This window comes from Trachurus trachurus (assembly GCF_905171665.1).
Source record: "Trachurus trachurus genome assembly, chromosome: 22".
In the NCBI taxonomy this organism is placed as follows: domain Eukaryota; kingdom Metazoa; phylum Chordata; class Actinopteri; order Carangiformes; family Carangidae; genus Trachurus; species Trachurus trachurus.
This window is the reverse complement of record NC_139907.1, coordinates 16,152,677-16,179,018: the sequence shown is the minus strand read 5'-3', so window position 1 is coordinate 16,179,018 and position 26,342 is coordinate 16,152,677. Positions and strand designations below refer to the sequence as shown.

At 43.0% G+C, this 26,342-nt stretch overlaps 2 protein-coding genes across 2 annotated transcripts; one reads left to right on the top strand and one right to left on the bottom strand.

Moving 5' to 3' along the window:
* Window positions 1-1,897: 1,897 nt before the first annotated feature.
* pkdccb (protein kinase domain containing, cytoplasmic b) lies at window positions 1,898-11,028 on the bottom strand. The gene is made up of 7 exons (XM_083997735.1): window positions 10,357-11,028; window positions 9,442-9,579; window positions 7,497-7,768; window positions 7,069-7,148; window positions 6,659-6,766; window positions 3,118-3,294; window positions 1,898-2,844 (listed from the first exon to the last, which is right to left on the bottom strand). The coding sequence occupies exons 1-7, from the start codon at window positions 10,966-10,968 to the stop codon at window positions 2,738-2,740; spliced, it is 1,494 nt and encodes a 497-aa protein (XP_083853861.1). The 5' UTR covers window positions 10,969-11,028; the 3' UTR covers window positions 1,898-2,737.
* A 2,973-nt stretch (window positions 11,029-14,001) lies between these two features.
* Window positions 14,002-26,278, top strand: disp2 (dispatched RND transporter family member 2; the record flags this gene model as incomplete). The annotated part of the gene is made up of 10 exons (XM_083998254.1): window positions 14,002-14,096; window positions 18,241-18,385; window positions 18,539-18,816; window positions 18,909-18,938; window positions 19,067-19,190; window positions 19,750-19,865; window positions 20,619-20,737; window positions 21,571-21,668; window positions 21,919-22,077; window positions 22,949-26,278. 10 exons carry the CDS (start codon window positions 14,002-14,004, stop codon window positions 26,276-26,278), a joined length of 4,494 nt encoding a protein of 1,497 aa, XP_083854380.1.
* Window positions 26,279-26,342: the final 64 nt, after the last annotated feature.

Genomic DNA, 26,342 nt, shown 5'->3' with positions numbered 1-26,342 from the left:
TAGTAATAAAACAAAAACCTAGCTCAAAAAGGTAAAAGAAAACAAAAAACAAAGACAAACCAGCAGCTCTTAACCCCATTCACTAACATGATATCCAATATTTGTTTAAAAAGCTATGTTCAAAAGTCTAAAAGTGTGGGAAGAATATGTCAGTCCAACCACCCATTTCTCTGACTACCCATTAATTTGACTTTTTATTGATTCTAGAGGGTTATGGTTGGGTTTAGGATTAGGCCTACTTAAATTGGAGAAATGGGAGTGCAACAATATATAAATGTATGGTCAGAGAAATGGGAAGTCTGAGAAATAGGAAGTTGGACAGACGCCATGTGCCCTAAAAGTGTAGAGTAAAATTGTTGGTTCACTATTTTTTTTGAAAGGTCCTACCAGCAACTCCCCTGTAAATCAGTGTCAACTTCTTAGGCTAGCTTTTTGTCCCTATTTCCAGTCTGTATGTGGCTAACTTAGTTAGCTGCTAGCTGTGCTCTCAGCCTAAATAACCAGAGATAATTCAGCTAAACGGCTCTTCATAGTAGCCTCATGATTTCAGTCTTCTTGGTAGAAAGTCAATACATTCCTCACACTAGGCTTACTTCTTTGCTTTTTGGCTCACAGTCTTGTGGCCTCCAGCAGCTCTTTGACTCATGATATAAGTCTAGGGCCTATTTACCATAGCACAGATAAAACACACACTCATGTGGGGGGATTATTTTCCCAACCATGCAACCAGTCCTTCTACTCCGTCCTGCTGTGTTGGTCCAGTGAGTTGGTTTGGTCTTATCTAATCTGACTCAGACTCCTTATCTCCATAATCAGACTCTAATCAGCCAGCTTTGTCCAGACAAAAAGGGGCCAACATGAGGCAAAGAGGATCCTGAGGCCTCCCCGGTGTCTCAGCCATAAAAGTGTAATTTGTAGACAGGACATGTCCTTTCAAGTCTGTGGTAGTGGTATGGCTGAATGGTAAAGGAATCACAAAACTATCTGGAATTTGTCGTATCTGGTCTGATTTTTTGTTTCGTTGCATTTCTCAAGCCAGATGTCCGATAATTTCAACATCAATTGATGTTACGTAATGACAATAATTGAGAATTTAAATGTTGTACGATATTTGTTAAACAAAATTGGGCATCAAGATTAAACTTTCTGATTTTTTTCCCTCTATGTAAATGCAACGAGAAATATGTGGGGAGTGGGGGTTGATATGTTACAGAGACCTCTGGCTAGTATCAGTGCATCACAGGTATTTGCTCTGCTCTTTCTCTCCTGTCGGAAACTCTGAGGCAGATGAATCCTGATGCTGCAAGTCCTGACCTTACAAATCCTCCAGTTTGCCACCCTGCAGTCCTGCCATTATCTGAACCTCACCAGGTTCCTCCTGGCAGGCACAGATGGCAGGTCCATTCGTGTGCAAACAGCAGATTCAGCTCTGATTGTCCTGCTGACTGTCTTTGTCTTACAGTATCACCGCCTCCCTCAACATGAGAAAGGCCTGGTAAGTAAGCCAATTTACATGTATTAATTAAGGCTAATAATGAGCCCAGCATGACAAGGCATTTGAATGCATTCCTCATGTATTGTGCAAACTCTGCGGAGCTCTGTCGGTTTGCAGTCTCACCCATTCAGATGGGCCACAGATTGTAGATGTGGGGGCACGCGATCAGATAAAGGACTTAAACACGCACAAAACCAGGTCAGTATACACATGCAAGTTTCACCTCCCCCATTGACGCCCACACACACTCGCAAACACAGACACACCGAAGCGTGCTAATGAGAAATAAACACATATAGTTAAAGTTAAATAAAAGTGCAAATGACTACACCAGCAAAAAAGTAGAAACAATACATTTATATAATTACAAATTGTAAAACTGTACAGTAACAATTAGTGAAGTATAAAAAAAACACTGAAGTGAATAATTTTTCATTGAAAATAAAAAGTTTCACCCACAAGGTGCACGTAAGCTATAATGCACAATCATGTAAGAGCAATTACATTTCATTTGATCATATAAATATTTAGGAAGTAAGAAGGATAAACTACGTTTACAAAAGTGTGTAAAAACAGACTGCTCTGGAATGGTTTTAATCATCTTTGCTCATTGTTGATGTGTAAATGCTTACATGGTTGTTGCCATCTCATACCACAGCGCAGCTAAGCCAGGGAACCGTGAAAAAACAGCCGCAACCTCAGCGCATTAACATCAAAGTGTATTTCTATAAGAGCTTGTTTTCTTTTCTCGTCCCCGGGCTTCAAACGCTGAGCTGCAGTGGCTGTTCTCATTACCTCTTTGGCTTAAAAATCCAGCAATGGGGACCCGGCCTCACAACGAAAGCCAACACACACACATGGCAAATAAAGACAAGGTAGAAAAAAACATGTCAAGGGCACAAGGCTCTCCCTCCTTAATTGTACCTGAAGGGAAATCCCTTTAAATAGTAGTTGGCAGAGGCAGTGAGCTGGCAGGCAGATCAAACAGTCACTGAGCAGAAGCCCTATAAATACATCACATTCACTTGCCTCACTTCAAACGCCTCCTCCTCAGCCTCTGCGCTCCTCCTGTGAACCCACAGAGCTGAGCTGCGTTCAACATGTTCACAAGGAGGACTCAGTTTCTGATCTTAAGCGCAACGTTTTGCTTTGCTTCACATCTCCGTCTGTGCGTCATCTCTCATCCCACTCCACGGTAACTCCAACTCGATATAAACAGGACTGCTGTGTTTGTTCCTCGCGTCACACTGTAGACGTCTCAGGAGCTTTGGTTTTCTTCACATACACCTCTGATGTCCCATCAGGCACCAGATGGCTGAAGCTGCTCCTGAAAGAGGCCAGGAGGCGACCTGCAAAGAGAGGGAAAAACAAGCGAGGAAGAGTGAAAAAGAGTCATGTTTAACACATGTTCTGGCTTGATGTCCTTAATATCTGTGTACATTTCAACATTTAAAAGCTTCAGCAAAAGATTAAAGAAGTAATGGCCAGGCTCAGTATGTTTACCCAGCAGCACCCAGTCTCAGTCGTAATGCAAACATGATTTAAAATGCCTAGCCTGTTGATGAGAGATAACAACAGACAGATCAGAAGAAAGAAAGGTGTTAATCTGTAGCGTTACCAACCTGTCCATGTCTTCTGTCCGGTCAGAGTGAAGCTGTTGCACTGAGAGTGGGAGCTGCAGATGTACGCAGCCTCTCTGGCGCTGTGGACAGACAGCACGCAGCCCTGCTGGCTGTATGACGGCCAGCAGCGGTACTCCACATTCCCAGAGGTCCCCATACCTCGCATCACCGTGTAATCTAACCACAAGAGAAGAAGACGCCACTTCAGTACATGAGGCCAGTGAAAGATTTTGAAGTGCTCCCTGAGGATAGGATGAAAGTTTAATGATCCCCAGGCAGCATAAAGAGAATACAGATATGAACATGAAGAAAAACAACAAAGAAAACACACTTACTGTAAGATATTTGTCATGCAACTACAGAGCTTCTACTGGCTCAGATGGATTAATATGATTGACACACTTAAGAGTAAAAAGTTACACCACTAGGATGATAAATCACAGGAAACAGTCTTGTTATGTTTGGGGTTGTGACAAAATGCGTTTTCTAATATCTTACGCAAGTACATGATACAAGGTACCACGAAATAGGCTACATGATGACCATACAAGGTTTGGATAAGTTCGCTTTGTTGCCAGTTTTACTTTAACGTGAGCCAAAGAGAAGCAGCAAATCCTCACAGCCAAGCTTTGACACCGTTTGAAAAAAAGCCAAAATATAAAAATAGTCGCCGCCACTCTACGAGTCCTCTAATTGTTTCAGCAATAACAAACTATTTCTTTGTAAATAATCCAGAACCATGAACTTCTATTCTGGTTAGGCTTAGGGTCTGTAAAGCAGAACAAAAGATTCTGCATCTGACACCAGTTGTGAGCCTTTCTCCAACAAACTGCTGCTCTGCACTGAGAGAAAAAAATTGCTTCACCTTCTTCCTGCTCAACATTTGTGTTACATTCATCATCATAATTCTTTCAGTCAGACTTCTTGTGGACCTGGCCTTAAATCATCTGCTACACATTAGCAGGAGCAGAAAGAAGCATGCACACACACATGCCTGCAATCACACTCTCTCTCACGCGCGCACACACACACACACACACACACACACACACACACACACACACACCAGAATTGGACAAAAACCTAGTCTGTGCGTCCGTGCGGAGGAGGCACAATGTTACAAACTGTTAACCTTCTTAAATAGCAGGAGCTGGTGTGTGTGTAGAGGTATTGTTACAGGGAAAAAGACACAAGGATCTGCCCTCTGGGTCTGAGAAGAGGGGACAAGGAGAGGGAGTATTTAGAGGATCCTTCTCGAGGGAGAAAAAAAAGAGGCCTGCCGGGGAGCTAAAGGGTGGCAGGCCTCAAATGTTGAGGACACGGAGACATATGAATATAAGCTCTGTGTTCAAGCTGAACAGCAGGAAACAGCCTTGCTTTCATGTTAATAGACATATTCATATTTATTACTGTGCTCAGGGCTCTAATACATTTCATTCCTTGCTTTTTATCACACCAACTAAATTTATATCTGCAGAACCAGCTGTTTTAAGAAACTATCTTTACCAGGTTTTGGCTTCCTTCACCAAATCACAAATGATCTCAGCTGTGGAAAAGTTACATCCACATTACCAATGAATCTCCATCTGTCAGCAATTTCAAATTAAGACTTGGGATGTGATCAGCAACTTTTTTTTTTTTCTATCTACACACAAGCACGCTCATGTTATTCCTCTTTGAGCTCTGTTGCCATTTGGCCTCTTTTATCCCGCTCTATGTTTGTGTCCTTGGCTGCGATTCTGATTTTTTTTTTTCCCTCTTCTGAGAGGAGACATGTTAATGAGCCCATGTGTTTTTTAATATACAATTGCAGGATCTTTAGATTTTTTTCCCCCCACTCTTCTGGTTGTTTAATCCTCAATAGTTTCACATTTGGGGAAATATGCTCCTTTTGCTCCTTTCTGCTTTGAGTTAGATGAGAAGATTAAACCACACTAATAGCTATCTGATAAATATATGGCTACAATTACCACCAATTACAATAACCACCTGGCTAGCTTAGCTAAACACAAAGACTGCAGACACGGGTAAACGGCTAGCCTGGCTCTGCACAAAGCCTCACTAATGAACATATCATATCTGGTTTGTCTGACATGAACAAAATCTGAAGTGTAAAAACAGGTTTTATAGGTTTCATTTCTTGGTCTGGAGCAATTTAATCTATAATGAGATGAATTTTGTTGACCATTTGCTAATTTTAGCGGTATATTTACCAGACTCTTTATGAGAGCTGTTATCTTATCCAACTCTTGGCAAGAATGTGAATAAGATAAAATGATATGAGGTTAAATCAAGCTAAACTAAAAATGTTAGCTTAGCAAGAAGACTTGAAACAGGGTTACAACTCTTCTGGCCATCTAAAAATAACAAATTCCACCTCATGAATTAACGTGATGCAGCTTGTTTGTTCAATTCGTGTAAAATTTGAAGCGTAGAACTGGTGACTTTGCTAAAATTTATGTCCTGGACAGAGCCAAGATAGACGTTTCCCCATGTTCAACTATCAAAAAAGTAAATGTGTAGCCTATTTTACTAATCTGACTACGCTAAACTAAATGAAGCTAAACTAGGTTTAATTAAACAAAGCTTAAGAAAACTGAAATGTGACCTGGTTTGTACTTGACCAAAAAAAGTAGCCCACCCTTTTTAATGAAATCCACTAAATGGTGAAAGTATAAACACACATTTTCTTTAGGTCTTATCACACACACACTCAGCAGCAGCAGCCCCAGCAGCAGCAGCAGCAGGGCTGGCTCATGGCACCTCCTTGTTAAGCTAAAACATTCCCTCCCGGTGTCAGCCTCAGCGCCCAGGCCTCTTTACCCTGAATCAGTGATTAAATTCACAAAGCGCTGCTATATAAACAGTCCAGCATCTGGGGGACGGAAAAATCTCACCACAGGAACGCAGGCCAGTCATTCTGTTATTAATATTTCATAGAGCTGGGAGGAACGGCGGGAGGGGTTAGGGGGCTGCAGTGGAGTTAGTGGAGGCGAGTTGGAGAGAAGAAAAGTGAAGGACTTTTGGTGCTTATACTTTAAGTATACACAAATGTTGTGGAAAGTTTGCAGAAATGACTTTATTTCATCATTCTGGGAGGATTAACTTAAATAGTGTTTTTAATTAAGGGATTTCAAAGCTGGATAAAACATTTTCTTCATAACTATCCTTACATAGCAAAAACCCCAAATAAAACATTTATTATGTGAAGAAAAACTCCATGTTATCCCAGCACTGTTTTGTTAAATGAACGCCAACTGTGCTTTCTGGGCCAGAGACATGCAGGATTAATCCCACTTTGTTGGTCTTGTCCGATCATTCCAGCTGCCTAATAAACCTGTCAAAACACTACGAATGGGAGAAACAACCCTCCTTCAGTTTTTAAAGATACAAAATGAAGGTGGAGGTTGGCTGTTTCAGTTTTCTCAAAGAAGTGAATCAAAAGGGGCCAAGCATTCCCCTCCAAGAAAAAGGTCGACATGAGGGCCCATTGTACTTCATGAAAAAAAGCAGCCTTCATTCCAGTCTCCAGCCTTCTTACCTCTGATTATTGATGGAGGCAGGTTGTCCAGGTGCAGGCCAGACTTGTAGAGGAGGAGGATGTGTTCAAAGGCCTCCAACGTCTGATTGATGTCAGCTTTCAGCTCCCCTGGACACACACAATGCATTTAGTCTGGTAAAAGATCTAACTGACTAAGGGCGTAAAATCAACCAATATAGAAGATTTGTGTTTTCCCCCCAGCTCTGCTCGTCTCTCTAATCCTAGCTGTGTGATCTCAACAGAGCTTGTATTCACTCCTGTGTTACATGTCGTGAAGCATTTTGTTGAGCTCATTAAAAGAAGCACTTAAAGTAAGACATGTCATTACACGACTCCAATAATGGAATGATTTGCTTTCTGATCTTCCATAGTTTAGTGTCCTGTCACGTCAAGATGTCTCCTGTCCTCACCTGTGGAGTTCATGATGTGGTCTACCAGGTGTGTGAGGCCGGGCGGGGCTTGGTGAGGCAGCAGGTAGGTGAAAAAATACCTGGGGCCAAGCAGAGACAACTCATTCAGACAGACAGAAAGACAGACAAGCCCCATCACATAGTTCTCACAGAACATGACTTGTCTCACATTGGTGTTAAAACAAACAGTTCATAAAGCTGTCAAAATCTGAGGGCTTTTAAAAAAGGGAAATGCACCTTTCTTCTCCCACTGGCACTACTAATATTTATCACATCTTCCATCAAGCCACATATTTTAAGCTGTATTTCTTTACTATCGACATTTTAGATGTCAGCTGAACCTATATTTAAGTAATCACTCATGCAGCTGCTGCTCCATCCATCCATCACACACATCTATCACGCAGTAAAACTATCATGTTTCTTACCTATAGGCATTGTAAATGTTCATCTTCTCATTCAAGCCTTCGCACACACCACGTGTCGAGCAGGGCAGAGTGAAATTTCTGTGTGGAAACTGTAACGTGCAGTCTGCGTCGCTCTGACAGCGGGTCTCCTTGGCGCTGGCGTCGTCCAGGTCTGTGAGCTTCAGTTCACCAGACACGGTGACAAACTGCCGGGGCTGGAAGTCCAACAGAGCTACGGAGCCCAGAGGAGACTGGGAGAGGAAGTGCAGGAGCCTGACGAGGTCCAGACAAACCTGGGATGAGGAGCAGACATACCAAAACCTGATCAGCCGGATTGATAACAGTTTGTTTAAGTTCACAGAACTTCCTTGTAACTCATTTGACATTTGAAACAATAAATCAGCCAACAGAAAATGCATCCGCAACAATTCAGATAAGCAATTAATTGGTTATGATGTTTTCCGTGATTTCATTTCAATATTTTTTATTCTTGTGATGCTAGTCAAATGACACTGAAATGTTAAACTTTTTGCACATTCTACATTGTTTTCAAATATTTTATGAATTATATAAAATCATTAAATCATTAAATAAATGTATTAATTAATAAAGTAAATAAATACACCTATCACCATAATATATTTAATCATTTTGTCTGACCAGCCCAAAGCCCCAAAATTCCATTTGCAAACATGGAAAACAATGAAAACCGGCAAATTTAAGTAAAAAAGTCTGAAATCCAGAATTTAAAAAAAAAAAGTTATTTTGCTGAGAAAGTGAAAAAGTGAATATTGCATTATCAAAATTGTGTCAGATTTATTTTATGTCAATTTGACTATTTAAAAAAACAAAACAATGGATCATAAACACAAAATAATAGTTAGTTCCAATCCTAATTGTAGCTCCAAAGTTGGATTTGGTTTTCCTGGTTAGTTCAGCCTCTTCCAGTTTTTTTTCAAATAAAAATGTTTCTATAGACGAACCAAAACATTTCCTGGTACTCAAGCTAAAAACTGAAGGTGACATCCTAGACAATGTAATTAAGTTTCATGTTATAGCTAAAAATGGTAAAATATAAACTTTCAGTCTTGCAAGAAACACTGTGTTATTTACTTTTAAGACATTTCACCGACCACATTTGCAAACCATTTCCTGAAACTGGTTTTATAGGACTCTTTAAATTCTATAATAAAAACAGAAAGAGAAAATAAGTAGGCCACTAAAGGCAAAATAAAGGCATTAGCCACGCACTGACAGAGCGTGAAATGATTCTGTCACACTGCAAACATAGCTGCAGTGTTAGGTAATGCGAGTCTCTTGGACGTCACTTGGTGGGATCGAAGCACTGTAAAAACAGGGCTGGGTGAAACCAAACACCCCTGGATTACTGTAGTCTGCGCAGATGCAACGTAGCTGAAAGGGGCCGAGCAGCTTGGGGAGTGGGGGTATTATGAACGGCTGTCTGAGTGATGTAGCAAAATTAGGCCCATAGTTGAGATGATACTTCCAGACGGTGATGCTACTTTTGCCAATCCAAATATAAAACATGCACACTCTTAACATTTTCATTTTTGCTCTTCCGCTCACTCTTTCTCCCTTTCAAACACTTATATGCACACACACACACACGCTTGGATTCAGCCTCTGTTGACTCCCACTGTGAGCATACCTGTGATGGGGGTTGAGCTGAAGCTGTGTGTGCATGTGTGTGTGAGGAGATGACATTCCTAGCCTCCAGTGGATTAACTCCAGAGCCCATCTCCATTTCAACCACGGCCTGATCAAATACACTGAGGGACAAATGTCAGACCTCCAGAAGTTTCAAATGTCTACCTTCCCTCATCTTTCAGCCTTCATCTATCTTACACCGAGGCCCTGCGCATGTATTATGCGCAGCAGGATGTGAGAGAGTGTGGTGGTGTGGTGATAAGAGCCAGAGCTAAAAAACAGGAGCTAATGAGCTTACCCTGAATCTGTCCTCCCAGGGGCTCTGGAGCAGCTGGATCATCTGGAGAGGACTCCCCTGCTCCAGAATGACTGTGACTCTTCCTCTCCCTCCTTTTCCTCCGTGGCCGCTTGCATCCCCTGCACAATGACCTTTGAGCTGTGGAGTGTAGAAGAAGTCTGGTTAGAGCAAGTGTGATTAAAGTAAAAGAGATCATTAACCTGCTGTTTTTTCTACCCTTTAAAAAAAAAAGAAGCATTTTAACTCTACAGATATTAAATAAAACAACTGGCTTAAGTGTCCAAAAGTCCTGAGTGTGGGGCCAAATTGAGAGGACATGATGTTCTGCCAGCCTGACTCCCCGCAGCTCAGACTTGTGACAATAAAATCACATTATAGCCTACAGGGGAATGCGCTCTGTACATTTTCTGAGCCGGGCCGAGCTCTCGGACACACCGCTGTCACACGACTGCTGGATGTGAGAAACAAACCCATCTGTTTAGTTTCAACTAGTTCTAAATTGGGCTGTAATGGTTTGAGTGAATAAGCGCTGGGGGGTTTCAGATGCAACCAGGGATAGCAGAGAGGACAGAGGCACATTGTCAGTTCTTGCCAAACTGGACCCAAAGGTCAGCAAAGGGTCAGTGAATTTAATTTAATTACATGGGAAGGTCCTGCAGAGCCAATGAGGCCTTTCTTTCGGCTCACTGTGTGCCAGACAAAGGAAAATGTGAGCAGTGGTGCATGGATTATGGAAAATCTTAATAATCTTCCTTCAGTATTTCCAGTGTTTACGAGTGGGCAGTAGCTTCTGATGTCACAAACCTTCTTTAACTTAAAAATATACATTTTCTTAAATACTGGGTTAGTATAGAGCACTGACTTTACTCTCTATGGATAAAAGGTTTCAAATGGATGGAGGTGCAGATACTTCACCTTTATGACATTTGGATGCTGCAGCCTCTGCAACAGGACTATTTCTTTCTTCAGCTTGTAGGAAACGAGCTCGCGGCAGCCTTGTGGGTCTTTAAAATCCTCCAAACACTTCCCCATATCTATCCCCTGCTCATTGACCAGTTTTAAAGCCACGGGCTGACCTCCAGCCAGGTTCACTTTGACAACCAGTTTGGTGTATCCAGACCCAAGGACCTCCATCGCTTGCATGTCCACCAGAGAATCACAACCCATTTCATCCATATGCGCTTTCACGGAGCCGTGCGTGATCTCATTCCACAGATTATAATCCAAGTTTGAGTCCGGTTGGGGAGAAAGTCGAGTAATTCCCTCGGATTGTCCGTTCGCATCATCATCACCATCACCGGGCAAAAGCAGCGGAATGATTTCTTTGCGCCTCTCGTTAAGTTGGTAAATCAACGCCCCGCGGAGCGACTCAAACTCCTGCTCATCAGCAGCAAGAGTTGCGTTAGAAAAGTGCGAGACTCTGGCTCCAAACTGCTGCACGCTGCTAATTAAGAGTGACACCAGAATGGAGAGAACCACGAAAGCCAGGAGGGCAGCCGCGCGTAAAGAGTTGCCCATCTCGGGCATTTCTCCTCTCGGTGCACGGCTACTGCTGCGGGGAAGGGGCGCACAGCCGCGGGCTCCGACGACCGCTCGCTCCGAGTGAAAGGACTCCTCCTGGCTTTTCTGCAGGAGAAGTGATCAGCTCCTTGTTTCCACCTCCCCGGGAACTCCCTCTAGAGGTGTGTCCTGTGCGCTCGTAACTTTACACCCGCTGAACAACTTTGCAGGAGAGCTCGACCTCATGTTGTCAGTCAGTCAGGGAGTCAGGGGGAGTCCGCGCGTGGAAGCGTCTCCCGCAGCTGATCTGGCAACAACAATCAGACACTGAAACAGCTGAATATGAAGAAACGTTACTGCGTGACCAGAAACTACAAGTTTTAATCATCACAGGTCATCAGGTAAAAAGAAAAAAGAAGAAAGAAAAAACTAATCAAGATTAAATTAAATTTGTATATAAATTATGATTAAAAATGTAAATGTAAAATACTTTTATTAGTATGCTGATCAATTTCATGTAAAAGAGAGACAATTATTATCAGGTTATAGAAAGTGTTTTCATGCTGACTAGCCTATATATACAGATGTGGGGTATTTAGCTACAATATGAGGGAGAAGAAGGAAAGATTTCTGTCACCTCCTCCAAGTGTCCAACAGGTGGCAGCAAAACACCTTTTTCTCCAGTTTGGCCCAATGCCTGTTGTGAGATTGATTTCTTAATAACCAGATTCCTCATCAGATAATCAAAATAACACATCAGATCTGTACAAGTTCACAATATTTTTTCTTTATTTCCACACAGTGTCTCATGGTGTAGGGTTCTTGTTTCACTTATACTTGGCTGTATTGGTCTCACAGATCTGGAGGCAACGTTGACACTGTAATGAAGCATTTCCCAGAAATGTGCCACAGGAAATTACCATGGCTGTCACCTCAGCACCAGCCAGAAGCCAAACCTCACTCTCTCCAACCTCTCATTATATGTGTATGTGTGTGTGTGTGTGTGTGTGTGTGTGTGTGTGGTATCCTGTATTTGCGTACGTGTTTGCAGTGCCTGCATGTTTTTCTTCTTCTCTCTCTTTCTATGTGTGTGTGTGTGTGTGTGTGTGTGTGTGCCAGGCTGGACAGCTAAACAGTGTAAGTTAATCAGTGTCTGAAGTCAAGAAGACATTAGCCACGTCAGCTGCAACACAGGCTGCTCAGAAAACTAAGTGGCAGCCACCAGCACAGCAGGCTTTGGTTTAATATGAGCGTGATCATTCACAGGAAGACTTGAGCTGGAAGATAAGTAGAAAACAAAGTTCTTAACAAATCAGATCACCTCTAGTTTTCCATGTCTCACTCATCTGCGGCTTTGGATCTGTCAGCATATGTTTACTCCACCTAATTTAGGAGGATGAATTGGTTTTTAAAACATAACAACTCTCTGAAGCACTGAATGGGGCTATATTAGTGAGACAAAATTAAAGATACTTCTACTGTCTCTGCTTCTTATTTGAAACCATGAAATCAGACTTTCATTTCTCCTCCAAAACTTTCTCACACCCTCCTCTTCCTGATCTCTGCCTTTCCTCCAATAAATCACTTCCTTATTTTTCCAGTGTGGCCCTCAGAGACAAGGGCCCAGTGCCATGATTCATATTTATAACCAGAGCCAGACCAGCAGCCGCCTCATTAGCAGCGAGTCACACTGGTCTGCTGTGCTGGTTTCTCCTTTCTTTAGAGCCGCTTGGCCTTGGCTTCCTCCCTCACGTCTCTTATTAATAAGTTGCCCAAAGTTACATTCTCCCTTTTTTCCTTTGTCTGTTTTCTTCTATTCTGAATTTCTTGCCTCATTATCTCAAATCTAGAGCAATTTCTAAACCTACTTAAGCTTAGTTTACCCTGATGTTATCTTCATAAACTGCATAAATTACAGCAGATTTCATTCATTAGCAAAACAGTGTAGCCAGTCCAAGTGATGTTGATTCCAATTTATTTTGTTTTTAAAGATACACAGAATAAGTTTTAAGTTATTGCTGTTAATAAATGGCATGAGTATGATTGTATCATTACCCTCTGTGATGTTGATGATGTCATGGTTAACAACTCATATTGATCAATTATGAGGTACTGATTAGAGAAAAGTTTGGGTTGAAAAATCCCAGTTTGGGGTTAACCTTTATGTTGGGTAAGATAATGTTCATTTATGGTAGCTAGTCTATGTCTGCACATATGACATGTCAATATAGGCCAAAACAGCCTATTTGCAACAGCAAATGGTTCATATGATCTATTATAACATATCAAAACAGTTTTACCAGGATCAGGATCTTTTTGCAAATGGTTATAACGGATTACGTTTTTTATATGGGAGTAAATAAACTTTAAAATGACATTTTGTTATTGGAATGAAACAGAAAAATGAGGCAAGCTGACTATTAAGCTTTTTTGAGTCCCATTTGTGCATTCATAAACATTTGCTCTTGAATGAAAGGATCTAGTTCTGATTGTCTGAGCTACTTTAGTGATTGGTGTAAATATTAATAAAAATAAATAAATTGGGGGTGGTTGGTTTTACCTGAATTCCCCTCATCAGTTGTCACATATCCGGGTGATATTTAGCCAATTTACAATATTCACCGCCCTGTGATCAGCTGCTGGAGGTCCCCGTTAAATTATTGTCTAATTGACCACAGCGTCACAGCCTGCTCACCTTGCTATCGGACATTAAACAGTTGCTGTAGCTCCAGTCCGAGCCAGTGGATCACGCACTGATGCCCACTATCCGTCACTTGGAGCTCCAGCACCGCGGCCGGTTGGACAGCGACCAGGCAGCGTCCTCAGCATCACCGCGGCTCCGCCAATCAGAGCGCAGCTCGGGGCAGATTAACCCAAGCAGCCCCGGTGCTGCTGTGTAGTAGCAGCCTCAGAAACAAGCCTGTGCCTCCGATCCTCGTGGACCCAGTCTGGGCAGATGGAGGGTACTGTTTGGGTTAACCCAGGTCAAAATAACAGCAAATGCATTATTGCCTGTTTTGAATTTTAGTTTTGGTTTTTCAAAGGCGAATCAGGAGGGACATGGATGCTCGCTCGATAATAGGAGAAAGCACGGATGCGATAGTGATGGATGATTCTCCTACAGATGAAAGGGATATTCAGGAGGCTTGCCAAAGGTGGGTTATGCTTTCTTTTTGTCTGAGGATTTTTTCTGTAGCTTACTAGGTAACTTGATTAGAGGAGTAAAAAGATAAAATATGAATAAAAGAGATTTACAGTGAGTGGACGTGGATGTTGTTCTTACCCTCCTGTGGCCGCTGTGAGTATCGTTCAATGACACTCAATCCAGCTATATGGACAATAGGATTTTGTGCAGGATATGACTTCTGATCTTATTATTTTTCCATTAGACCTATTTCAATTGTTTTCTCAGAATCAGTGGATCCGGATCGTGTTGCTGTGTTTGTTGCTGCTGGTGAAACCAAAAGGTGCACATGTGCAGTTGTCAACTTACTTTTCAGAATTGATGTTTGGTAATTACAAGATTTTCATTTTTATATATTTTCCTCTTGAATTTCATCATCCTAAATGGGGTTTTAAAGATATACAGGATACAGATATACAGTAATACATCATCTCTGTTTCACACTCACTGTGGTTGACTCAGGGACTGCGAGCTCTGCTCTGTGTCATCAGCTTCCTCTCTGGGTCAGTGCTGTCACCCTGTCACTCACTCCATGCAGCAGCCCTGTGAGTGTACATGTATAAAAAAGGGAAAATCAAATGGCCAAGAGGCTTCAAACATGAAAGTGGAGCTGGCAGCAGCTGAGGCCTGCCACTCTTTAGCTCAGCAACAGGCCACATTTGTGCCCCTCCAAGACATATCCTCTCTGCAGATCCTCAAGCATTTTTCCTCTAATAACCCCCCCTCACAGGAGCAGCTCTGGCTTTTTAAGAAGGTTAACAGTTTGCCTCCTGCATACAAACTGAGCTTTGGTCTTGTTTTTGGCGTGTGTGTGTGTGTGCAATGTGCATGCATGATTGGCAGTTTGGGAGATGTGTGCGGACACTGACGCTGACTGGCGTCCAGAGAGTTGATGAAAGAGACATGTGCTGTAGCGAGGGTGAAAGACAGAGGCCTGGAGGCAGACAGAGGGGAGAGCAGGGAGCGCTGACACCGCTGTGGCCTCACAGAGACTTTGTGAGTCTCCTTGATGGAGTCTTTTAAATACCTTAAAGCTTAGTTTGGCTCCAAATACGCAACCCATGCACTTTACAGCAACTAGTCAAATTCAGCTCTGAGCACAATAACGTTACAGCAAGGACATTTAGCTAATATACTAGCTAACTATACGTTGTATTTTAACTGAAGTAATATTTTCAAGAAAAAACATTTTCTTGCAACAGAGAATCTTGTGACGCTGTATTTTTTATATTCCTTTACCTCCTGTAATAGATGCTGCCTTTCCAAAGGTTATAATTGTCACTTTTTGATGAACTTGTTGTCAGTGTTTGTGCAAATTTGTGGCGATTTTGGAAGTTGTAGTTTGTGGTTTTGTTGAATTGTAGAACTGAGATTTGTTTCTAATATTTAACTCACATCGTTGCCATTGCTGGGCCTTTGTAAACCAGTGTATGAGGTAATAGCAGAGGGATTTCAGCTGATTTTTGTATTCATCCACTGAAATATTGATGAGCTCCACCAATTGCTGCCCTCACATATGTGTGTGTGCACACCTTGGCCAATCCTGCCAAAATGCATCATGGAGGAGTAATAGGCTTAAACACTCACATCCCGAGCCCTGTGGTGAGGAGGCTGTCAGGCACAGGTTACACCGTATCCAAATGTTTCCCTGTTAAAAAGGTTTTCTTGGGAGTTTTTCCTCAGTCGATGTGAGGGTCTCAGGGCAGAGGATGTTGTTATGATGCTATGTAAAGCCCTTTGAGACAACTGTTTGTAAAAATGGGCTAAACAAATAAAATTGCCTTGCCTTGCCTAATAATTCAGTGTGTGTGTTCTAACCTGAGTGGATGGAGTTCACTATGCTTCAGCTACAGACATCGTGCTCAATTAGTTGACAGTGTTTGTTTCTAAATAGTTTTTATTAGGGCATTTACTCACTCACTCCAGCTTCTAAATAGGCTAAACCAAATGACAAACATTTGCGATGTGACTGGGAGCTGCTGAGTACACTGTGAGCTATTTATTATTTAGATCATGTTACAGTTTTATTGTGATACGAAGACAAAAATACTGTGGTTCAGTTCCTCACTGAGCTCCATCATTAATCAGCACCACAATCCCTCTGCTACAGTATACCACTAATTCAGCAGACCACTCATCATCTGTGCGCCTTATTATGGGATGCAAATAAAACCATGTGAGGTCATTTAGACTCTGTTGACTTACTCCGTCGCCATGGTGACAAGGCAGGAAGTGCGGTTGCATCCAGTCTACTGTGGAAAAACAAGCATGTGGTAGACTACACAGACCTCATGGCCCCGTTACTGAGACAGAGCCAGGGCGGTAGTTTATTTATTTACTCGAGCACTGAAATCATGAGACCAGATAGGAGGGTTTTTCTTTTTAAAGGGATAGTTCAACATTTTGGACAATTGGCCCATTGCCATAATCCCTATTGTCATAGCAGTAGGTTCGTTACCTTTAATTGTCGGTGCAAGCTATTTTTAGAACTGCGTAGCCGAGCCGCGAGCTGCTCAGAGCTACGCTATGGAGGCTAATGGTATTTCTTGGTTTCCCTCATCAAATTCATCAAATACACAATCCAACAACTCTAAAACAACTCTGTCTGGTAACGCTCCGTTATCATCTCATAGCGTGGTGGATGTGCAGGTCATAACTTGTCCACGACAGCGTTTTGGAGTTGTTGGATTGTGTATTTGATGAGTTTGATGAGGAAAACCAAGAAATCCCATTACCTCCGTAGCGTAGCCCTGAGCAGCTCATGGCTCGGCCATTCTAAAAATAGCACGTACCGACAATTAAAGGGGGAGCATATGTCAGTCCGACCGCCCAAAAGTCCGACCGCTCATTTCTCCGACTACCCATTAACCCGAGTTATTTTACAGTGTTACTGTTAGGTTTAGGGTTAGTCGGAGAAATGGGAGGTCGGACTAATGGACGCAAAAAAAAAAGAATGGTCGGAGAAATGGGAAGTCGGAGAAATAGGTAGTTGGACAGACGTCATGCGCCTCAATTAAAGGTAACGAACCTACTGCTATGAGTAGGCTATAGGGATTATGGCAATGGGCCAGTTTGCCAAAATGTTGAACTATCCCTTTAAAGTCAAAATTGTGGAATTGGGTGGAACGCAGTGAAATGCATTTGTCAATCAATCGGTTTGATCTCCTAGTACATACAGTAGTTTCTCCCATTAAAGTGACATACAGTGTACAGTATATTCACTATTATCTTGTGCCATCTCTTTCTATATGTATATTATATGTAGGCTACATTGTATAAAACATCCAAACATAAGACAGTTTTTTATGACAGCAATGCCATTTGCTCCACTATTATAGGCTGCATATCCCCTCAAATGCAACCTGACATGTTTGGTGTCTTGGGAATGTTTAAATCTCATGAATTTTAAATAAAGGTCTGTGGGTTTGAACAATGTTTAGATGCACTACTCAAGTTCCTTTAGGGACCAACTCACCCACTGACAGCCCTGTGTGGTTTTTAATACACTGGTGCAATTTAGAGGACTTTAATACAAGTGATTGAGATTCCACAGCTATGCTAACAGCGGCACCACGAGTGTCTGAACAAAATGTCATGTCTATGTACGCATGTGTATGCAAACATTTCTTATTAAACCAAGTTTTATAAAATCTGTTTGCAACAATATCTGTATAAGAAATGAATATATCGCAGCATCAGACAGGAGAAGCGAATCATTAAACAGGTAACTGCAGTGTTGTCCTGACTGCTGCCATTACCCATGAGTCATCACTCAGTCTCATGATATCTATACTGGACAGACACCTACTTCTGTTATAATTGGGCTTTGTTGCTTCCAGTTGCAGAGTGGGTTAGAAATCCATTCCTTACCTCATTAATTGTGCTGGCATGCTCAATGCTCCATGGGATATGAGTAGAAGCCGAAACACGAATATACCGCAGTCAGGAAGCTGAGGTGTCAATCAGTGTGAAGCAGGAGAGACACATGGTTATGGCTACATTTATAAACAGGTTGAACTACGGCACTTTGAACTACGGCACTTTCAAATAACTTTGCTGCTTTTTCCCTCTTTGTACTTATCTGTCACTCTCCTCTCCTCCTTTCTCCTCCTCAGTGAGATCCCAGCAGTTTCCCTGTGTCCTCCTGAAAGTAAATGTTCTGCCGAGGCCCCGTTGACAGTCCTCCAGTCTGAGGGGGAGCTGTGTGACAGCTGCAGCAGCCTCGCTAGACCCTCTTCCTCCTGCCAGCTGTATCACCAAGTATGCCTGAAAACTCACTGTACACTAGGACAGATATATGGGCACCCAATGAAAAGGACCCAGAAAGTCCCAAAAAAATATAGAGGTTATAAATAGATCCACAATTTGAAATGTGTACAATTCATGTATATACTATTGTCTTTTCTCCTTTAGGTCCCCCACGGTCCTCGAGTGGGGGCTTACGACTTAGCACAACCCCCAAAATGCCCCCACTGTAGCCATCATGGTCCAATCAAACCAAACACCTGCCACGACTGCAAGTCAAACACAACTGGCCGTCATGCTGAAGGAGGTGTCGTGGTGAAAGTGGGACATAGCTGTGGCTCTGCTCATCAGACGTCACGTCATGGTGCGGTGAGGTGCCACTGGCTGCACGGGTCTAATGAGAGCAGGACACAGAAACCAACACAGCGACATGTGGTGACAGTAAGGTGTGTTTAAAGACCCATTAAAGGGCTCTTTATGTGGCATTGTTTTCACATTTCTGTGGACTCATTATAATAAACTCTCCAACCATTAACAGGGATGGAGGACTTTACTGCATCCTCAGAAAGTAAGTACTGAAAGCTATTCACTTTCAAAGCCCAAAGGTATTGCATGTCACATTCCCACTGATCATAATAATTAATCTTTACTCAATACCTCCGACTGCTTCTTCTTCTGTGGTTATCTATTTGGCAGTTATTCCCAGCTGGTAGTGGACTATCCCTTAGCAGTGTTGGTGGGTTGTGCTGTGCTGCTGCTGGGATGCTCATTGGCCGGACTCTTCATCGGTCCACTGCCGGACTTCTCTGACCCACTGCTGGTGAGTCACACACACACACAAATAACGCATATAAAAGCATTCAGTCAATAAAATGTAGTCCTAAAGTCTCCCTTGCTGCAGCAGATGTATCTGCGATGTCACGCTTCTGTCAGATCTACAATACAACCCCACCACCACCACCTTAGGCTGAGTGTTAAATTACTGTTTCCCTAATGACTCACGGTCTCCATTTACGTCAGTCTCATGTCAGATCCAATGAATTAGATCACACTCGCTGTCATCTTAATTAAATGCATCTTCTCACCTATGAGATGTAGGCGTACAGGACAAAGGATGATCTGAAAATGCAACATGGGATTCACAACAATGAGCTGTTAATGAGTTATCTAAAAAGATTTACATATGAATTGAACATTGGGTTATACAAGGACTCTGTTTTGGTAGTAAGCGTAGCGCTCTTTCTTTTGAGGGTGCTTGTGGTGATGATTAATTCAGTGAGCTGTTGCAGCGGACTGATGGGCACCAGCATTTACACTGTCTTCAGCTTTGATGTCTGTATGTGTGCGTGTGTCTGTGCGTGCGTGTGTCCTTTCTACAGGGTTTTGAGCCACGGGGAACGTACATCGGAGTTCGCCAGTCCAGCTTGTCCGAGCTGCAGGAGAACACCGGCCCGGGGAAAACTCTGTCTCCTTTACCTCAGCAGCTCAGTAAAAGGTCGGCAGAGAGTTTCAGTAGAGTGCTGGGTTTCTGCACACGTCACACACGGTTTCCAAATGGATATGAGCTGCACACATAGAGATATAGAGCAGTTATGGTCATGTTGTGGTGTGTGTACGGGGGTATATATGTGGCTGAAAGTCAGGGTTTGAAATCTGACAGAACTGCTCCTATAGCTAATACCAATAATTGATATATGACAGTAGCACAATGGATATGAAAATATTGGTAGAAGAATGTATAATTAAAAATAGGTAATCAATATTATAAATGAATAATTTATCAAAGCTGCTCTAACTAAATTTCTATATTACTAATGGATTAGTGGATCACATGACTCTGCAGTTTGCTTTTTAAAGCTGGTCTCACAGATGGGAACTCTACCGTTTCTACTGTTTTAGTACACTTTTGCCCATCTCTGTTTGCTAACTTGTTTGTGCCTATATGAACTGAAAAGATAATGATCTGACAGAAATCAGAATTTTTTTCATTGCCAAGAGCAGTAAAGGTCACAGCTCAAGGAATTTGACATGGTGTCAGGTGCAGTTACAAAAAGTACAAAAATAGTAAAAAGTAGCGATAAAATAAAAATAAAAATAAATAAAATTTAAAAATATTTTTGTGCAAAAAATATGTATATATCATATGTGTTGTGTTTTACCATCACCCACAAGTGGTCAAAAAAAGAGAGAAAGAACTGGTGGTTTAAAGTGTGTATGTATGTGTGTGTGTGTATTCCCTGTGCTGTAGCTTCGGAGTTCCTGTCAAAGTCAAAGACAGTAGTGGCAGCCAAGACGCCTCCAGGCTTCGCATCAAGAGGATGTTGGCACGAGACTCGTCTCCAAACACCTTCCTGTGTGATACTCCAGGTGGGTCAGTCCTGATGGGGTCACACCTTTCAATCAACTTAATTCACTGATGATGAATAAAACTGAGAGCAGAAACAATGAAAACCATATAACCACCACATCAAAGAGACAATCACAATCTTGATTATATATTTGTTGCTAAATAAGCATCTTATGTAACACAGTTGGCTCCAGTACAATCAGGGATAAAGTAAATGAAATAGAAATATTAATTAAACAATGTAAACACGATGGGTGCCAACCCTGCAAATGAGCAACTAACTTCCGTATAAATGAGTAGCGTGAGTTGAATTCAAAATCCTCCAGCTTCTTCGGGAGTAATCAGCAGCCCCCCAGCCAGCTAATAAAAACAATACAACATAATAAACAACAGTAACAACGTGCTAGTTAAAAGCATAGCTAGAACAAAAATGTAAGATAGTAAGAAGATGCGAATAATAGCTTTTAGTGAGGCTTCAAAGAGAAGAGTTTGCTGAGTGCTTTTCCTTGGGCAGGTTATCCCAGATTTTCTGCTCTCAACCCCACTTTGAAATAGTGTGCTGGTAGATCAAATACTGCTGTTTGCCCCATAAAAAACACAGAAAGCCCCCTGAATGAATTCATTAGCACCTCAATGCCTTAGGATTTTCACTATATGATGTCTACATGTTATTCAACAAAAGCAGCAGGGTTTAATGCACAAGAAATTGGAGGTTAGGCTGTTTTTTTTTTTTTTTTTTTTACCTTTGAATGAATTCATACCTTGCAAAGTATAACCAATGTATGCATTTCTAACCATGAGCTGATGAGTCACTGCTGGTCATCACTCAATCCATCTGTCTGTGTCCACGCAGGCGAGCGCTTGGCCCAGCTGGTGTTTCGATCAGAAAACTCAGCCAGTCTCTGGAGCCTGAAGGCCATCCACGCCATGTGTGAGATGGAGCAATCCAGGGTTCGCTACTGTCTACTCAGCCCTTTGTCTCACCCATAGTCCTCTGCCTTTAGTCATCACCCTCTGTCACTCTTTACTGTCCTCTCTGCGCTGACCATGTCATGTTTTAATGCTTTGGAGGAATAATAATAATTAAAAAAAACCCTCCTCTTTGTGTACATTACCTCATCTGAAATTAATTCTCTTTTTATTTCAGAAATGGGCATGTGTTCAAAAAATAAAAAATCTCTCTCTATCTTCCCTGATTCAGATTCGCTCCCAGGCTCAGTTCCAGGACCTGTGTCAGCAGCATGTGAGGGCGGAGGCCGAGGGACTGTCCAGGAGCGGCTGCTGTCCGAGCTGGTCTCTGGGGAATTACTTGGCTGTACTCAGCAATGCCTCCTGCTGCCTTAGTCTTACCTCACACCAAGTACTGCAGCCTTCTCTTCATTTTTAACATGGAAAAAACAAAATAAAAACAAATAACCACAAATATAATAATGATTAACATGAGATTTTACTAAATAGTACATTACAGTACTTCTCATTGAGAAAGGTTATTCCTGACCAGTTCATCTTAAATCCAAATCCAGTTTCTAGGTTTGTTCTCATTAAGTGCACCAGGTACACTGGAGGGTGGGTGGGTGGTGGGGGTGTCAAGTAAACCTTGATTTACATTAAGATTATGTAAATAGCTATAAAATGCAGTGGGGCAGACCATCTGTGCATTTTATGACAAAGCGCTAATGTTTTCAGCGTATAATCTACATACCTTAATGTTTAATTTCAGACGTGGAGGCAATTTCTATCTTATTTCTGGTGACTTTGAGAGGCCATTGACCAGTTGTAGGTTTAAGAATTCAATCTGCTTCCTCTGTGCACAGCCCTCAAATAAAAAACAAGCATAACTACATAATTGAGGCACACTGTTGCACTGGGTGATGTGTGTCTTCATCAAAATTAGCATGCACATTCTAGTTTGTATTAATTCATCCCATAAAAAAACACCCAACTGCGGAAAGAAAAACAAATGTATTAAATTGGTTTTAATCTGTCCCAGTCTCCAATAAACTGGTAAAACAGATTCCTTACATGACATACAAATGTGATTCACTTCTTTTACTGTTTGACATTTGCTAAAAACTACAGTGCCCTGCAGTTTTAGGAAAGTACAATGTTGTTGGTTTTTCACTTTTGAGAATGAGAATTGCTGGCAATATGAGGACTATACAATGATGTCAGTCTCTTTCGTCAAAGGAATCTGAGTAATTTTAACATTATTTTCTCTCCCCTCTCACCAGGTTTCTGAGTCTCTGAACCTTCTGCGGAAGTGCGCTCTGTACTATCATGAGGGACATCTGGTGGAGGCCTGTGTGGACAGACCCAAATACGGCAGCTGCTCCTCTGTCCCGTCCCGCTGCAAACAATCTCGTGTGGTGTTCCAGATCCTGCACTTCCTTGTCGATAAAGATTTTCTTGGCCCGCAGACGGTTGAATACCAAATCCCGACGCTGAAGTACAGCCTTCTGTTCCTACCCGTCGACAAAGGGGAGCACATGATGGAGATATACATGAGCAGTCTTGAAGGCAGGGATCTGACCTACAATAACACCACTATTACCGGCATGGACTTTGGCATCAAGCAGACACTGTTCAAGCACTACCTTGCAAGAGATTCAGTATATCCTGTCCTAGCTGTTGTTTGTCTTCTTTTCACTATGGCTCTCTATCTCCACTCTCTCTTCATAGTAGCGTTATCTGTAATAGCAATCACAGGCGCCCTCCTGACCTCTTATTTCTTCTACAAAGTAGCATTTCGTCTGACTTTCTTCCCCCTGGTCAACCTCTCTGCAGGCCTTATTCTCTTGGGAAGCTGCTCCAATCAGGTCTTCATCTTCGCTGATTTCTGGAACCTGCAGCTATCCCAGAACCCCTCAGCCTCCCTGGAGAAGAGAGTTCACAGGGCTTTGCAGGAAGTCGGCTATTTGATTCTTGCGTCCGGGTTGACCTCTAGTGCAGCATTTTTCTCCGGTTATCTCAGCAGCATCACAGCAATTAGATGTTTCTCCGTTTACCTCGGAACTGCCTCTTTCATCAGCTCGCTCCTGGCGTTAGTGTGGCTGCCGTGCTCTTTCGTTCTGCGGGAGCGCCACACCGAGGCGTCCACTGCATCGCTGGCAGTGCAGGGATGGAAACCGTGCTGCTCGAAAAACACCGGCGGCTTCTGGGACACGAGCTCACGCAAGAAATGCCTCTTCACTCTCGGCCAGAAGCTGAGAGAATTAAAACGAGGGCTCACCGACACTTCAAATTTATTTTTTCTGAAAATCTTGCCCTGTGGAGTGGTAAAGTTCAGGTACATCTGGGTGTGCTGGTTTGCAGTGCTCGCTGCTGGGGGCACTTACATGTCCTGCATTGACCCAGGCATGAAGCTACCCACCTTAGAAAGCAAGGTCAGCCAGCTTTTCCGTTCCAGTCATCCATTTGAGAGGTACGACGCAGAGTATCGCCACATGTTTATGTTTGAGAGACAGAGAAATGGAGAAGATAAACCTGTCACATTAAAGCTTGTTTGGGGCGTCAAGCCAACAGATAATGGGGATCACTTTAACCCTAAAAGCAATGGCTCTTTGGTTCTCGATCCAGAATTCAACATGAGCCAACCAGACGCTCAGGTCTGGCTAAGGGACCTGTGTGGACGGGTCCAGAATCAAAGCTTTTATTCCCCTCCATCACTTGAGGATAGAGATGTTATGACAGAAAATATCTGTCTTGTGGAGCAGCTAATACACTGGGTATCTGTCAGGCGGTGCTCAGAGAGTGATGACGCCCTTCACTTCTGCTGTAATGACATCCCTTTCCCCTACCCTCCCAGCGTTTTTGAGAACTGCCTCAGCATGATGCTGGCAGAGAGGTACGCTGAAGGCCATCTGGCCCACAGCGGAGGCCTGTACTTCCAGCCAGATGGAAGGGTCGCTGCCCTTGTGTTGGCATTCAAAACCACATACCTCTACAGCTTCAACTTCAGCTCAACCAGTGTTTTTTATAGAGAAATCCGGACGTGGTTTAACGGAGAAATCTCGGGGGCTCCACGAGGACTAGAGAACGGCTGGTTCATCAGTCAGCTGTCTCTTTTTGATCTACAACAGTCCTTAAGCTCAGAGACTCTGGTGGTAGCTGGCTTCTCGGTAGCTATCACATTTGTTCTGCTTCTTCTCACCACCTGGAATATTCCGCTGAGCATCTATGGCACCATAGCTGTTGGAGGCAGCGTGTTTGTCACCATCGGCCTCCTGGTCCTTCTCGAGTGGCAGCTTAGTGGCATTGAGGCTCTATTAATATCATCAGCAGCAGGCCTGTCTGTTGACTTTGTAGCCAACTTCTGCATATCCTACAGCCTGGCTCCTCATTCAGACAAAATTGGGAGAGTAGCACACTCCACTAAAAGGATGGGATGTCCTGTAGCAATAGTTTCTGGTGCATTTTTCTCCATGGGAATCATCATGCTGCCTGCCACAGCTCTACTGTTCAGAAAACTGGGAATTTTTCTGTTTTTGGTGAAATGTGTAGCATGCGGATTTGCCACCTTCTTTTTCCAGTCCCTGTGCTGCTTTTTTGGACCACAGAAAAACTGTGGAAAGATCACGCTGCCGTGTTTCTCGGACCAGACAGACGGCGCGCTGTCCTCTTGCTCGGCAACAGAACCTGGTTCCTCCTCGGCCGCTAACGGCGACTTTGGTAGATCTAGAGTGAGGAGGAGTTACGACAAAGAGACAGGGGGCTTCCTCTACCCCAACCACCAGCGTCAACACAGGCAGAAACAGACAGGGGCAGGGGGAGGAGGGGGAGGTGGCGGGGGCCGAGGGCCGGAGCAGTATGAGCTGCAGCCACTGGCTTATCGACTGAGCGACAGCTTCGAGAACAGCACCTGCACAAGTAAACTGTCAAACCGGCCCTCAGTGCTCTCTGATGAGATCGAATACTGCGGGAGAAATAGCATGAATGAGGAGAGTGAGGAGACGTGCAGTCGTTCACATAAGATTTACCAACCGCCTGCAGCCCTCCAGACTTCATCACCTTACAAAGAAAACACCCTGCGGCCTGTGGGGCTGGCACAAGAGGACCATGCCAAGGATAAGCTGCTGTGTAAGACCTGCAGAGGTCAGCCTGGTGGGGTGACGCATTGGGCCAATACATCTTTCTCTTCATCTTCCAGCATCCAGGAAACTATAATCAGCCACACGCTGGAGACCATTGATCAGCCGTCTCTCTGTACAGAGGAACAGACCACACAGGAACATCTCCATCACCACTCGCACAAAGAGCATCCCTCCTTGTCCCACAGCTCCTGTGAAGGTCTGGAGGATACCTGTGAAACATGCCTCAGCGACATCGAACCTGGGCCTTCAAACCTGCAGCAACATGAAGAGGAAGGAGAGGCTCAGTTGCAACCAGGATATCTTAACGGGAAAAGAGACACACTTCGTCTCTCACTGAAAGATACTGTTTATGAGACTTGTAATAAGGGCCGCACCAGTCAGAGCGAGGAAGTCGTTATTTTACCCAACAGCAAGCCAGACTTACCAGATGTTTGGATAAAGAGAGACGGACAACGGGAGGATACGTGTTGAGGAAAGCTGGAGGAATCTTTGCAAACACTGTGCATTAAATGCTCAGAATTTATATTATAAAAAA

Coding starts and splice junctions, on each gene's coding strand:
- pkdccb (XM_083997735.1), bottom strand. CDS start 10,968: ATGCCCGAGATGGGCAACTCTTTACGCGCGGCTGCCCTCCTGGCTTTC. Junction 6,767..7,068: donor CCACATCATGAACTCCACAG/GTGAGGACAGGA, acceptor GTGTGTGTCCAG/GGGAGCTGAAAGCTGACATC. Junction 2,845..3,117: donor CGGACAGAAGACATGGACAG/GTTGGTAACGCT, acceptor CTCTCTTTGCAG/GTCGCCTCCTGGCCTCTTTC.